We start from the raw sequence: 15,496 nt of genomic DNA on the forward strand, positions 1-15,496 counted from the left end.
AGGTGAGGCACTAGTTAAATTTTAACACGTTAATAATTTTATAAAATAAATTCAAGAGACCTTGTCGACGAAATAAAAGTGGTAGGTACACCGTACACATCATTATTGTCAAGTCATCGGGCCCATTTGTTTCGTTCACCAAGAGTCCAATCGCTATAATTGGAGAGGAAGAAATGGAAGAATGTGACTCGACCAATAGATAAATGGTATCGCTTTTTCCCTGTGAGCGCAACCCAGGAAATGCAAAAGGCTGCTCCAGAATGCAGAACATTTATATGGTCTTTGAACACACATGGCTACCTGAACACTGTGCACCGGTAAACACGTTTGTTCAGTGATCAATCCATCATTAGCATAACTAAACCAGGATGTGACTATTAAGTAGGAGTATTACCTTAAGATGTGAACAGAAACACTGCAGCTTCACAAGCACAGCCAACAGCATCCACACCTGTCGTCATCAGCTTATAAAAATAGCTTGGACTTGTCTATCATCTTCTGATCCTTTGCTTATTTTATGGCTCCTGGTGTGAGCTGAGCACAAGTCTTCCATGCTAGTCTTCTCCTTCTGCCATTGCAAGTCTTGCAGAAACATATCCTCTTCTCCATCTTCTCTTCCCGTACGCCGCCGGCCCCTCCGCTGCGACCGCTACTGCCCCGCCTCTGCTACTGCTGCTCTGTCAGCCTAGGCACCCAAGAAGGTCAGTGCTTGGCGGTTGTCTCCATTTACCTCCAAAGCGCTTCCGCAGACCATCCTCTTCTCCACTCCAAAGTGTCTTCTCATTTCTCAGCGTGCGTTCTCGTGAGCTCTGACTGCTCCAATGGCCGAGCTTGTGGGCAGCATGGTGGTCGGGCCACTGCTGTCTCTGGTGAAGGAGAAGGCGTCCAGCTACCTCCTGGACCAGTACAAGGTCATGGAGGGCATGGAGGAGCAGCACAAGAAGCTCAAGGTCATGCTGCCGGCCATCCTGGAAAGGATCACTGACGCAGAGAAGCAGGCAACCTCCAGAGAAGCAATCAGACCCTGGCTTCAGGAGCTTAAGGTGGCGGCGTACGAGGCCATCCAAGTCTTCGATGAATTCAACTATGAGGCCCTCCGTCGTCAAGCCAAGAAAGAGGGGCGCTACATCAAGCTCGGCATGGATGCAGTAAAACTCTTTCCCACTCACAACCGCATCATGTTCCATTACAGGATGGGCAACAAGCTTTGCAAGATTGTGCGTGATATTGATGCCCTTGTCAAGCATATGCACGACTTTGGGTTCGACAAACAGCCACAAGCGCAGGTTCAGATAAATTATCTGCGTGAGAATGACTCCACCATGGTTGATCCAGAGATTGTCAGCAGATCCAGAGATGAAGAGAAGCAAAAGATTGTTAGAATGTTGGTCAAAGAACAAGCTAACAATAAGGATCCAATGGTCGTTCCCATTGTGGGGATGGGTGGGTTGGGCAAGACCACCCTAGCTCAGCTCATCTTTAATGACCCTGAAGTGAAGAAGCATTTCCACCAACTAATGAAGTGGGTCTGCGTGTCAGATGATTTCGATGTTTGTAACCTTGCCAACAAGATCTGCAACGCTTCTGAGAGCAACCTGGAGAATGCCTTGCAGAAGCTTCAGAGAGAACTCGCTGGAAAGAGGTACTTTTAGAATTTAATTTGATGTTGATTCACTCATCTCAAACACGCACACTGGTTTTTTTTCCTCACACACGCTCAAAATATGTGCATTACCCTTGAGAATAACACGTAATTGAAAGGATAAGTAAAGCACATGCAAACTACATACACAAAATTCAACTTCAAACTTAGATCCGCATACACTTTTAATTGCTAGTGCTAGTGAACTTCGTACACTTGAAGAAACTATGAAAAATGTACACGCACACATCATGTCAAGTCGTACACAGAAGGCAACATCCAACATTTTTTTTAATTAAGGAAAAACATCCGATCTTGAACATTCACACGTGAATAGAAAATTTTAGGATCATTTGATCAAAAATTTTAAGTGAATAGATCTTCAAAAGGTTAGCAGGAAAAAAACATTTCATCTTTTTCTGCTCCCTCAACTCATGCTAAGGAGCTGCAAAAGCTAACGACGCCTCTTGTTTTGAGGCCCCAGCATTGAAATCAAGAAGACAACAACGCCTCACCACTGGCAAGTTGCCCTCTAGATATGCACGGAACTTGCACATCTCACATACCATTTACGCTTCCTCTGGTGGCATTCACATAACTTAAGAAAAAGACGTACACAAATAGAAACGCACTAATGACATGATTATTTGTAACAGGTATCTTCTTGTATTGGACGACGTCTGGAATAAGGATGATAACAAGTGGAACAAGCTGAATGCTTGTCTTAAACATGGTGATGTTGGTAGCGCCATACTAACGACAACCCGTGATAAAGAAATAGCTCAACTCATGGGTATAGATAAAGAACATGGCATTGCACGTTTGGACAATAAATTCATCAAGGAAATTATTGAGGCTAAAGCATTCATTTCGCAAGAGAGAAAACCAGCTGATTTAGCTGGCTTGGTTGATGACGTTGTTGAGAGATGTGCAGGGTCTCCATTGGCAGCGAAGGCACTAGGATCTGTACTACGTGGCAAGACAACGGAAGAATGGAAGGCTGTGCTTAGCAAAAGCATCGCCCATAACAAGGACGATCAAATCCTGCCTATTCTCAAGCTCAGTTACGATGACCTGCCATCACACATGAAGCAGTGCTTCGCTTTCTGTGCTGTGTTTCCCAAGGACCATGAGATTGACGTGGAAATGCTGATCCAACTATGGATGGCAAATGACTTTATTCCCGAACAAAAAGATGCTCATCATGAAACAATTGGTAAACAGATTTTCAGTGAGCTGGTCTCAAAGTCATTCTTTCAAGATGTGAAGCAAGTCAAAGGGGAAAGATATGATTCCGTGTATTGGTATTTCTCTACAAGTACATGTAAAATCCATGATCTTATGCACGATGTGGCACTTTCTGTCATGGGCAAAGAAGTTGCTACCATAACTGAGAAGCCAAAGCAGAGTGATGAGTTTCTTCAGAACACTTGTCGTCATATATTGTTATCATGTGAGAAGCCAGAGGCCGTTTTGAATGATTCTCTGAATATAAGGTCTCCAGCTATGCAAACACTACTATGTGGTCAGCGCATAGGAAATTCCCTGCAGCATCTCGCAAAATACAGCTCTCTGCGTGCATTGGGACTTTGGCAGGATAAGAGCACAATCCTACTGAAACCAAAGCAGCTACATCTCTTGAGGTATCTTGATATCTCGGGTAGTGATATAGTGGCACTTCCGGAAGATATCAGCATTTTGTACAATCTGCAAACGCTGAATGTTGCGCACTGTCGCAAACTTGGCCGGCTTCCAAAGGGAATAAAGTACATGACTGCCCTCCGTCACCTCTACACTCACGGATGTAAGGAGTTGAAGCGCATGCCACCAGAGGTTGGACATCTCACTTCCCTGCAAACACTTACAAATTTCGTAGTGGGTGCAGGCCCTGATTGCAGTAGTATTGCAGAGCTGCAGCATTTAAACAACCTTGGTGGTCCACTACTGCTTAGTCAACTCGAAAATGTGACAAAAGCAGCAGATGCAAAACAGGCCAATCTTGGAAATAAAAAGGAGCTCAGGGCATTGTCATTAACGTGGACACGTAGTGAGGGGGAGAAACAACATTGTCATAAGGTGCTGGAGGGTCTGGAAGCTCCTCCTGGACTAGAGGCTCTGAGGTTAAAGTATTACCAAGGAACCAGTTTCCCAACATGGGTGGGTACGCGGCCAAAAATGGTGGAGCTTCATCTTTCTGACTGTAACAAGTCCAATAAGCTTCCTCCACTTGAGAGTGTACCAGCTCTACAAGTTCTTCGTCTGGAAAGATTGAAAAAGCTGGAAAGCTTGTGCAGTGGTGGTACATTCTTTCACTTTCCTAATCTGAAGGAGCTTACGCTGGAAGACCTGCCGGAATTTGATAGATGGTGTGAAGTAAACTGGGTCCAAGGAGAACAGATAATGTTTCCTCAACTTGAGAAATTGTTTATTACAAATTGTGGAAAGGTTACAGCATTACCAGGGCCAGCACTTCTCGGAGGATCGTGCTGTGGAGATTACAAGGAGCAAGACGAGAGGAAGCTTTGGTCGGCATTTCCAGTCCTGAAGGAACTCGAATTAAAATGCTTAGCAAAGTTTCAGAGGTGGGGGGGCGCTGCTGAAGCAACTCAAGGGCTGCAGATAATATTTCCTCAGCTTGAAAGTTTATCAATTTACAGATGTAAAGAGTTGACAGCACTGCCAGAGGGGCCTGAGCTCGGAGCAGCACCGAAGGTGCTAAAATCACAAGACTTGGAGCTTGGGACAACATTGTGTGGTGGAGATTATGGAAAGGCACGATCATCCTTTCCAGCACTGAAGGTACTAACATTGTTTTGGTTGGACAACTTTCAGAGCTGGGAGGCAACGGAAGCAGATCAAGGAGATACAATATTTCCAAATCTTGAAGAGTTATCAATCGAAAAGTGCCCCGAACTGGCAGCATTACCATCAGCTACATCTCAGGGAGTATCATTTGACCATAGTGGTGTTACAGCATGGTCAACATTCCCAAACTTAAAGAAGCTCCAGTTATGTTACTTAGATAGTTTTAAGAGCTTGGGGATGACGGAAGATCAGAGATTCCCTGACCTTGAGACTCTGTTTGTTGAGAAATGTCCCAAGTTGACAACTCTACCGAGGGTGATAGAAGCACCAAAGCTCCGTGTATTAGAAATATATGGCAGCCAACTGACAGCAATAATTGTGCCTACAGTTATTAACTCATTGTCCGAACTGGTGTTATCAGTCGAAGACACAGAAACTACTTTACCAACTGTGCATGGTGCCTTTGAGCTGGTGGACGCCAATAATAAATACCCTCTGACAGATCTGGAGCTAAGCGGCTGCAACTTTCTGTTCCCCTCAAGTCCACTGGCACTATGGACATGTTTTGTCCAGCTCCAACGTTTGACAATGAAGATCAACCATGCGCTTGTCTACTGGCCGGAAAAAGAGTTCCAGAGCTTGGTATCCTTGAGGCACCTTACCATTTGGAACTGCAGTGGTCTGATTGGGTACGCGAAAGCTGCTCCTGGCCAACCAATATCAGAAAGGACCCAAGTTCTGCCCCGTCTCAAGTCTCTAGACATACAGGATTGTGGAAGTCTGGTAGAGGTCTTCAACGTCCCCGCATCTCTCGAGACGATGGATTTGCGCCGCTGCCCCAAGCTTAAGTCCATATTCGGAGAGCAACAGGACGAGCCAACATTCAATCAAGGGCCCAGCGCTGCACCGAAGCTGTCATCATCGGCCCAGGATCACTTACTACTTCCATGTCTTGAATATCTAAGAATATGGCGGTGCGAAAGCTTGTCAGAGGTTCTCAACCTTCCCCCATCCCTCAGGGAAATACTTATTCGTGAGTGTGGCAAACTCCAACTCCTATCAGGCCAGCTGGATGGACTCCGAACACTAGATATTTGGGGATGCCCAGAGTTGAGATCACTGGAATCTTGCTTGGGAGAGTTTTCAACCCTGGAACGCCTCAGTCTGAAAGATTGCAAAAGCCTGGCATCCTTGCCCGATGGGCCACAAGCATACTCATCTCTCCGTCATCTTCAAATTACATCATGTCCAGGTATACAGTCGCTTCCTTCATCCCTGAAGAAGAGACCGGACAACCTCATTCGTAAATATTTGGATGCTCGTTACGAAGGTACCCACCAAACTCATTTGTCATTTCACCATAGTTTGAATGCATAAATCTGCTCATGCTTTCTAGAAATATATATACCATTCGTCTTAAAGCATCCATGCAGTAGTTTGAATGACGTGGTGTGATTATTTTTACATTAGAGAAAGGTGCAGCACACGACCACAGAATTTTGGTGCCTTGGTATAATCACGTCGAGTTGTATTACTTAAATTATCCATTTTGAATTTCTGAATAGATATGACTACTAAAGAAGCTGCTTAACGAGAATGATATGTAAGGCAAAATAGATTATCTTTGGTCCTCCACTTCTGTCTTCAGTTCATCTTTATTCTGTGAACTGCTACTAGTATTTGCGTCTATAGACTATAGCTAGGTGTGAACTGTGCCCAGAAATTATTGACAAGGAATAGTGGAAAGAACTCAGCAATCACTAAAAAAGCATGAAGAGTGTCCCACATAGTTACTTTTCATGCAGTTGTCGTGGTGGCTTGCTGGTTTCAGCACTTGCGCAATACGAAATTAAAAAAAAAACCAAGTGATCCCTCCACACTTGGACAATTAAGAACACGACTATAGATTGTTTTCAATTTGCATTGAACTGATATTTTTCTATTTCCCTAATGTTACACCCCAAATAGAGATGCCAAGTTGCCAACAAAGGTTTTTACTTGTCAATTTAATTGAATTTTGTTGTCTAAAGGACAAAATGCGGACTAAATAAAAGGTCCCAGGAGCCTACTGTGTGGTACCAATTAGATTAAGTATTTTAATTCATTTGCTTATACTTCAAAAAAGTTTCAATTGTTCAAAAAATTTAGATTAAGTATTTCTAATTCATTTGCCAATGATACAGATAATGACCAGGAAGGATAAACTCCTCGAGACCGAAGTTTTCAGGGGAATACAAGAACAACTATATGGACGAGGTCACAATTCCTGCGAGGGAGTTTTATAATGACCGATCAAATCTGATGCACCCTAAGGAGTTGGTTTCGGAATAATAAATACGATATGTGTATGCACAATATGTCTATATATGTGTAATATTATTCATATATGGGTATACATAATACGTATGAATGAAGTACAAGCAATATATATATATATTAGTATCTCAAATGTTATATTAAAGATAAATATATATTAGCGTATTAGAACTACTATACGTAAAGGAAACAAATATGAAATGAGAATATAGAATAAACAAATAGAAAATAAGGAACAAGGATGAAAATAAGGTTTCGTTGAACTAATTTTTAATATAAAAACTTAAGTATACGGTACAAATACTAAAAATTAGTTTGCAATATATATAGCTCATAAAACATAAAAATAGTGTAACAAAAAAAGTAAAAACAATAACCATTATGATCATCTCAAATAAAAATATAATGCTTCGGTGCTTTGTAAAAATCCGACTTCGGGCATTTCTTGATGTAAAATCTTCAAGAAAGGTATCAAGATTAATGTTGTTCAAAACATCATTCGCAATGCTGCACGTAGCCAAGCCATTCAATCTTTTTTATGACATAGTTGATCTAAAATAATATTAATTAGATAATTGCTTTTTAACAAAATTGATGTAGAAGAAAACAAAGATGGAAGCGCTCGCCTTTGACGTGCTCGGTGCTCCAAGCGATCAAGACGTGCTCCACTGCTTCAGAAGGCAGAAGCAGCGCTCGGCAATCCAACCCTGATGCCTTGACGGTCTGATGCGGCGCTCGGCGCTCCAGAGTCCAAACGCTGAGACGCAGGGCTCGCCTGATCGCCTCCTGCATCCGCTAAGGCGCTGACCCGCGCGATGAGGCAACGATCAGATCGGTGGCGGGCGGCGGCATGGAGCCAGGACTCAGGGGCGTATACGACGCAGGCATACGGAGAGTCGGAGACACAGAGTCAGGGCGTCAGGCGTCAGGACGCAATTTTGCAGGCCTAGCTCGCTCTGATCGCGTGATGCTCTGATCGAATCGGAATCCGCGACGGCATGGGCAAGCATATTTGGCAGCCCTGGCAAGCAATTTGGTAGGCCCAAATTAGCACGGATGGAAGACAGGCAGCAGTTGCACGTGCCATTTAAAAAGGTCGAAACAAAATGCACCAATCAAATTATATATACTAACTATCTGTATGGCTCCATCGGCTTCGTGGGCCCCGGGCGGTCGCACGGCCTGCCCTCCCCTAGAGCCGGCCCTGCTGCCGACGATGCCCAGCGGCGGGCGCTCACGACGGCCCAGACCGTCCTCGCCGCAGACGGACGCGTTCTTCGGCAAGGCTCGGCGACGATACAGCAGCAGGTAGGCTGCCGGCGACCTCCGCCATGTGGCTCCCGAGGTCGGAGACGACCGAGTCAGATGTGCGTACAGGCGCTTCCTCTGCTTGGTGTCCCGGCTCGCCGGAGCGCCGCCTCGTTCCAGGCGCTGCCCGCCTACATGTCCTTGCTCCCAGAACGACCAACGATCGCGCTACGCGCGCCGATGAGGCGATGAACGGATTGCACAGAGCCCCCCTTATTGGTTCGGCTTCTCCTCCCTGGCGCTGGCCGCTGCCGTCATCGCTGTGCTCCGTCCCGGCGGGGGATTGCGAGGCCCATCACGAATCTCGAATATTGGAAGGTTAAAAAAAAAGTCTTGCGAAAGAGCTGCGGCCCACCTCGAGGTTTCCAGCCAAGCCAGCCCAATGTAGAGAAGCCCATCAGTTTATTTCCAGCCGGCCGGCCCAGCAATTCCAAACATCAGCAGGGACAGAAAGAGATGATTTGTCCACCAACCAGTGGACTTGACTTGCTAGATCAACCGAATCTGACCTGACCTGCTGATCAAAGTGATGGATGGATGGAGCTACCGATCCACCCACCCACTACTACTACGTAGCCAACCCTTCCTTTCTCGTCTACCCGGCCTGCCATCATTCTTTTTCCGGCGATATATATCACAGCACACGTAGTCCTCGTTCTTCCTCATCGCTCGTCGTCACCACACGTGTAGGTCCAGCGCATGCAGCCGGATTGTTGATCCATTATTCCACTGTACGGTATTAATGGCTGCCGAGCTCGCAAGGTCGTCGTCGACCCTCGTCGCCCTCGTCAGAGCGGCGGCGTTATGGGCGTCCTTCGCGCTTCTGCCGATCGGCGGACATGGCAGCCGACACCGCCACGCAGCCGGCGTCGTCGTCGTCGGCGGCGGCGGCGCTGCCGACCGCGGCAGCTACAGGCAAGTAACGTGTCGCCGCGCCGCTGCGTCTAGACATCTAGTGTTCACCGATGACGACTAAAATGTGGTGCCTACATGCATGCAGGTACGCCGGCGCCGACGGTGGACTCACCCGCAGCAGTCCCGACGTCCACTGTCGTCACTGCCACACCCGCCGCGGCGGCGCTGCTACCATCCTCCTCCTCACCGCCTGCGACACCCGCGGCGTCTTCCGCCACCGCCACCACCGCCGCGGACACGGCGTCGAAGAAGTTTCCGCTGCCTCACCCCGGTGGCGGCGAGCCGTACAATCCCGCGGCGGAGGTGGCGTCGGCGCTGCCGGTGCCGACGCCCGACGAGCTGCCCAGCGCGTCCAGCCTCGGGTTCGACGGCCACGGCCTCGGGTTCGGCGGGCCCGGCGACGTGTGCTGCGGCGGCGGCGGGTACGGCTGGTTCGGCGGGCCCGGCGGGTACGGCCCCGGAACGTACGGGTACACCGGCCCGCTCTACTGGGGGGCGGCGCCGGCGGGAGGGTGGGGGAGCGTGGCCGCGGCCAACGTCGTGGTGCCGCTCGTCGTGGCTTGCGTCTCTGCAGCCCTCGCTTATTAGCATGCATGCAGTATATAAATTACTTGTAATTTTTACAGGGGAATTATTAAGGTTACTCTACATGTTTACCGCGCCTTTGCGCGAGCATATAATTTTCCTTGTACACGTTTGCACTTATGCTAACCACAATAATAATATGAAGTGGGTACTGTGGTTAAATTTGAGATATGAATCATACTAAGGGTCAGTTTGGTGTAGCTCCGTGGGACTCCGACTCCTCCTGACATTTTCTTGCAGCATCACTATAGTATAGCACAGAGCTTCTTTTCTTCCTCCTCTCCCTCCCTCTCATAGGACTCCTCCAGCTGCGCGCTACAGGAGCTGAAGCCCATAAGCCCGGTCAAAGCCGGTCAAACAAGGCCTAAATTGAGCTCTAATCTGGCAGCGTGTTTATTTTTATTTTTTATTTGGCTTCCACTCTTGACACCACACGGGTCCAACCTTGTAGTAGAATTCAAGAAGGCTGCGACAGTGCATGTCATAGAGAAGGACATCAGTGTTTCTGTTTTAATTACTTTGGACGGAAACACTACTACTACATTTACGAGAACATGATAATCATTGCAATTGCCAGATTCCTCCATCTTGTTTTACATAATTTCCCGATACATCCTATGCCTATCTATTTTTTATGCACGATCAACTTTTAATTTCCCCTGGCAAGCAACTTTTGGATTCTGCAATGCCCGTGGTGGCTTGTGCTGAATAATTTTTAAAGCACGGGATGTGTATCTTCTGATCTGATGCGTCAATACTAGCTTTTTGTACGTAGTTGGAACGTAGTGGATTAGATTATTCTCTTCCTATCTCATCCAGGCCTAGCACAAAAAAGAAGAATGGCAAGACTCAGACTACTGCTGAATAATGCATACGGTGTATTCTATGGTATATATAGGGATGTAAGCTAGCAGAGTCATGTACACAAGCTCCTTGTGGGCCAGGAAACACCGTGCATCCCACTCAATGAAAGTGGGCCAGGGATCTCTCTCTCTCTCTCTCTCTCTCTCTCTCTCTCTCATGTTGTTCTTATACATATTTATTCACAAGTTCAACATCTAAGTTCTCAATCCTAATAAATGAAACTACAATGGAAAAATAGAAACTATATATGCAGGGTTCCTTCTGAATTTGCTAAAAGAGAGGTTGGTGTGTGATTGAAATCAGTAATACTGACTTAACGCTAGAGGTGCTAAGGCACGATCACGAAAAAAAACTTAACGGTAGAGGTGCTCTACCGACCGGCAACATATGCCGATTTGGTATTATCTCATGAGGTCACGAATGCTAGAGGAATTCAAATATAGGCATGTGAGCATTTACCATGTAAGTTCAAACTAAAATAATTAATGATGGACCGATTGAGATTTTTCACACCAACAATAAAAAACAAACGCAAAATGGAATCATTGATTTTACAAATTGGTGTAGGAGTACGTATGTTAGAGATTTGTCAGTTGTAGGAAAAACAATTGGGAAGTCCACGCTTAACGCAGAAAACGGGCCCAATCTTCTATTTTACACGAACCATCAAAACTGTGGCTCAGCTCCACGATTTCGTTTCACAGAATTTCCCGATACTTCCCATGCCTATCTATTTCATCTATGATCAATAATGCAACTTAATTTTCATGTCAAGCAGCTTTTGCAATTTGGATTCTATGAGTCCGTCCTGGCTGGTACGGTGGTGCCTTGTGCTGATTTTAGGCACGCTGTTGCATGATGCATCTTCTGATGTAGGGCAGGATTCTATATATGACTCAACTGCTGAAAAATGCCTATGGTGTACATACAGTGGTATATACAGGGATATAGAATAGTGCTTTAAATTTAGAGTATTGTGTAGTACAAGATCCTTGTGATAGGGTTGGAAAGCACTAGATGGGATGCACCTACTACTTGCTACTGCATGGCACACCGTTAATTTTTTTTTTGAAAGGAAAAGGGCACGAGAGTGTGCCTATTTCATTAATATAGGGGGGTTACAACCGGCGGACCGGGAAAAAGACGGGAAAGAGAGGAAAAGGAAAAAAGACGGGGAGGCATCCAGAGAGTTGTGTTTACGAAAGAAGGGCCGCTAGGCCTCTCGCTCCCGCTGCTAGCCACATGTTAGCTGTGGATTTGATTTTTGCCATTAGTGATGTCGTCGGGGAACCCTGGTGGCGGAAGATTCGGGAGTTTTGCTCATTCCATATTTCCCACAGGGTTAGGCTTCTGCTCGCTTTATACGGGATCCCTGTTGTTGATGTGATATTGGTCCACCAATCGATGGCCCTTATGCTGTGCTTCCATTGATCCGGTTGCAGGCTTTCATGTGATAACCGTTGGGCTACGAGCTTCCAAATTTGCTTCGTATATCTGCATTCGGCTAGGAGATGATGCGCAGTCTCCATCGTGCAACGGCATAGGGTGCATGTTGGGGTGTGGTCCCAGCCCCGTTTTGCTAGTCTGTCCGAAGTCCAGACCCTATTTTGGAGAATTAGCCAGGCAAAAACTTTGCATTTTGCCGGTGCCCAGGCTTGCCACACTGTTGCAAGGTTAGTCGTCTTGACGCTACCTAGGAGTTGAGCCTTGTATGCTGAAGTTGTGGTGTACTGATCGCTCTAGGTGAATTTCCATGTAATTCCGTCCTCCTGGCTCGGATTTAGTTGGCACTGTTGGATCAGAGGCCATAGGGTTACGAATTCGTTCAAGAGGATGTTTGTAAAGCCTGTTGTGTGTTGTAGATCTCTGATCCAGTTGTTGTTGTGGAATGCCTCCCGCATTGTCTTCTTTTTCCTTTTGGTTTTCGCGTAGAGTTGTGGAGCGATGTCCTTTGGTCGCCAGCCTGCTACCCACGCATCCTGCCAGAAACGTGTCTTGTCCCCATTGCCGATTTGGATCGTCGTACATGCAGCGAAAAGTAGTCTATCCTGGTCGTCGCATGGTGTTTCGGTTCCGACCCACGTCTTGTCTGGGGAAGCCCATTCATGCCATAACCATCTAAGGCGGAGCGCTCTTGCGAATTTATGAAGGTCTAGAATTCCAACGCTGCCATGCTCTTTCGGTAAAGTTGTCCTCGTCCAGTTGATTTTGCATTTGCCCCCGGTGAGTTCGTTGTCTCCCGCCCATAGGAAGCGTTTTCTTATTTTGTCGATGTCCTCTAGTACTTCTTTGGGCGTTCTGAGGGCCGTTAGGGTGTAGACAGGTTGTGAGGATAGGACGGACTTGGTGAGGCATAATCGGCCGGCCTGCGTGAGGTTTCTTCCCTTCCACTTTGATAGTTTGCTCGCCACTTTGTCGATCAGTGGCTGGAAATCTATGCGGCGTAGTCGTTCGACCGTTAGAGGGAGGCCCAGGTATTTTATCGGGAAATTCCTCTGCGCTACTGGAAGGTTACGGAGCACTTCCTGAAAGTTAGCGTGAGAGCAGCTTATCGGTGTGACGCTAGTTTTTTGGATGTTCGTTCTGAGACCTGTCGCTTCCCCGAAATTTTGTAGGAGGTTCTTCAAGTTTGTGATGTCACGTGTAGAAGGCTTAATGAAAATCACCGCGTCATTAGCATACATGGATGTTCTCATTCTTGATGCACGGTTATTTAGTTTTTGAAGTAGTCTCTTTTCCGTGGCGGCCGATAGTAGATACTGCAGTGGGTCGATCGCTAGGATGAAAAGTAGCGGTGAGAGGGGGTCGCCTTGTCGGAGTCCTCTCCCATGTTGTATGTGTTCCAGCGGGAATCCATTGAGTAAAATTCGTGATGTTGACGTGGTGAGGATGGCCGCGATCCATTCTCTCCATTTTGGTGGGAATCCTCTGTGTTGCATCATGGTGAGTAGGTAGTCCCATCGTACTGAGTCGAAAGCCTTGGATATATCGAGCTTCATAAGCAGGGTCGGTTGATTGTGTATGTGGAATCGGCGTGCCAGGTTTTGGACGTAAAGGAAGTTATCGTGAATGCTTCGTCCCTTGATGAAAGCACTTTGGCAAGGTGAGACTAGTTGGTTCATGAAAGGAGCTAGGCGCAGGGCTAAGGTCTTTGTTATGATCTTCGCAATGGCGTGGATCAGGCTAATGGGTCTGTAATCTGCGATGCTCTCCGCCCCTTCCTTTTTGGGTATTAGAATGATTGTGGCTTTATTCAGAAGGTTTAGATCTGCACAGCGAGAGTTGAAGAAGGAAGATATTGCCGTCATGAGGTCACCTTTGATGGTCTCCCAACAGGTGGTGAAGAAGAGTCCTGTATAGCCGTCTGGTCCGGGCGCTTTGTTTTTTGGCATCTGTGAGACGGCCCGCCGGACCTCGTCTTCTGTGAACGGGTTATCAAGCGTAGACAGATCGACGGTCGGGAAAGTTAGAGCTGACCAGTTTAGGTCAAGCGTCCTGCGTGGCGGTTCCTGCATAACCTTTTGGAAATGGTCTTGTACGATCTGTTGTTTGTCGTTATGGGTAAAGACCCAGCCATTGTCCTGACGTAGCTTTTGAATGAAGTTTTTCCTCCTCCTGCCGTTTGCTTTAAGATGGAAAAATCTTGTGTTGGCATCTCCTTCTTTTAGGTACGTGACTCTGGAGCATTGCTTTTTCCTAGCTCTCTCTATGACGGCCCAACCCATGAGTCTCTGCTTCAGTTTGCCCCGTAGCTGCGTTTCCGCCGTAGATAGTGCTCGGGTATCCTGTGCCTTATCTAGATGTAGTATCACCTCCTGAGCCATGTGCATCTTCATTCTTGCGTCTGATAGTATTGATCTGCTCCAGCGTTTTAACGCCTGCGACGTCACATAAAGTTTATGGCCCAACCTGTGGAAAGGCTCCGTATGGTGTGTCGGTGTATTCCAAGCCGTGGAGACTACCTGCTGGAAATTTGGCAATCGTACCCAGAAGTTTTTGAATTTGAAAGTTGTAGGGCGGCGTAGGGTGGCATGGCTGGTTAGTAGCAGAGGACAGTGGTCGGAGTGGGATGATGATAACGCGTGTAGTAGGCAATTATCGAATCGGAGGTCCCAGCTTTCGTTGCAGAAAACTCTGTCGAGACGGACGAGCGTTGGTGTCCTACGTTCATTGCTCCATGTGAATCTTCTATTTTGCAGGTTTAATTCCTTTAAGCCGCAGTAATTGATGGTGTTTCTGAAACTGTTCATAAGCCGCCGGTTGAGGTTCATATTGTTTTTATCTCTTGCGCGGTAGATTAAATTGAAGTCCCCTAGGATTATCCATTTGGTGTCGTCAGATGGTTTTAGTGACCGCATGTGTCTTAGGAAGGCTTCTTTTTCGAGTCGTCGCGCCGGGCCGTATACCGTGGTCATGCAATGCCGAACTGTGATCTCTGCCGATATGGAATATCTGCCAATTTTTATGTTTTGAATTTGTACCGCCGTGTCATTCCATAGTAGGAGGATCCCTCCTTTCGTGCCTATCGCCAGTTTATATGCGAAGCTGTTTAATTTGTAGGCGCCCAGAAAGGTGGCCAGGCTAGAGTCGATGGATTGTAGTTTAGTTTCTTGCAGGTATGCAATTTGGCACGGTATCGATCTCATCATATTGTGTACGGATAGGCAGCGTGCTGGCGCGTTTAGTCCTCGGACGTTCCACGATAAAATATCTAGGTTGCCGTATGTCATAATGCAGTGTTTATGCTCATGTGGTGTACGTCGCTGCGGTGATTTGATCGATTTAAATCGTCGGTGGTTATGTATAAGGCTCTGTTGGCGGTTGTTGTTGTTGTTAGGCGTGGCGTTAAAACGACGCGGGCAGCAGGCCCCCCTAGTTGTACGGCAGTTTGCAGGTTCGTGATACATAGGATTGCCCGAAGGTCGAAGCCAGCAGGGCGTGGAAGGATAAAAGCCCGAAGGTCGCAGCCAGCAGGGCTTTGCAGTACAGGTGGTGATACAAACAAAAGAACGAAAGACATGTAGTGACGGTAGACGCTCGAAGATGTTGTCGCCGGTCTAA

The 15,496-nt window shown here is 46.9% G+C and overlaps 1 protein-coding gene across 1 annotated transcript; it reads left to right on the forward strand.

Annotated features, from left to right (window-relative positions):
- Positions 1-509: 509 nt before the first annotated feature.
- LOC101765127 (putative disease resistance protein RGA3) lies at positions 510-6,881 on the forward strand. Its single transcript, XM_004963213.3, has 3 exons — positions 510-1,642; positions 2,299-5,777; positions 6,631-6,881. Exons 1-3 carry the CDS (start codon positions 822-824, stop codon positions 6,648-6,650), a joined length of 4,320 nt encoding a protein of 1,439 aa, XP_004963270.1. The 5' UTR covers positions 510-821; the 3' UTR covers positions 6,651-6,881.
- Positions 6,882-15,496: the final 8,615 nt, after the last annotated feature.

This window comes from Setaria italica, chromosome III (assembly GCF_000263155.2).
Source record: "Setaria italica strain Yugu1 chromosome III, Setaria_italica_v2.0, whole genome shotgun sequence".
In the NCBI taxonomy this organism is placed as follows: domain Eukaryota; kingdom Viridiplantae; phylum Streptophyta; class Magnoliopsida; order Poales; family Poaceae; genus Setaria; species Setaria italica.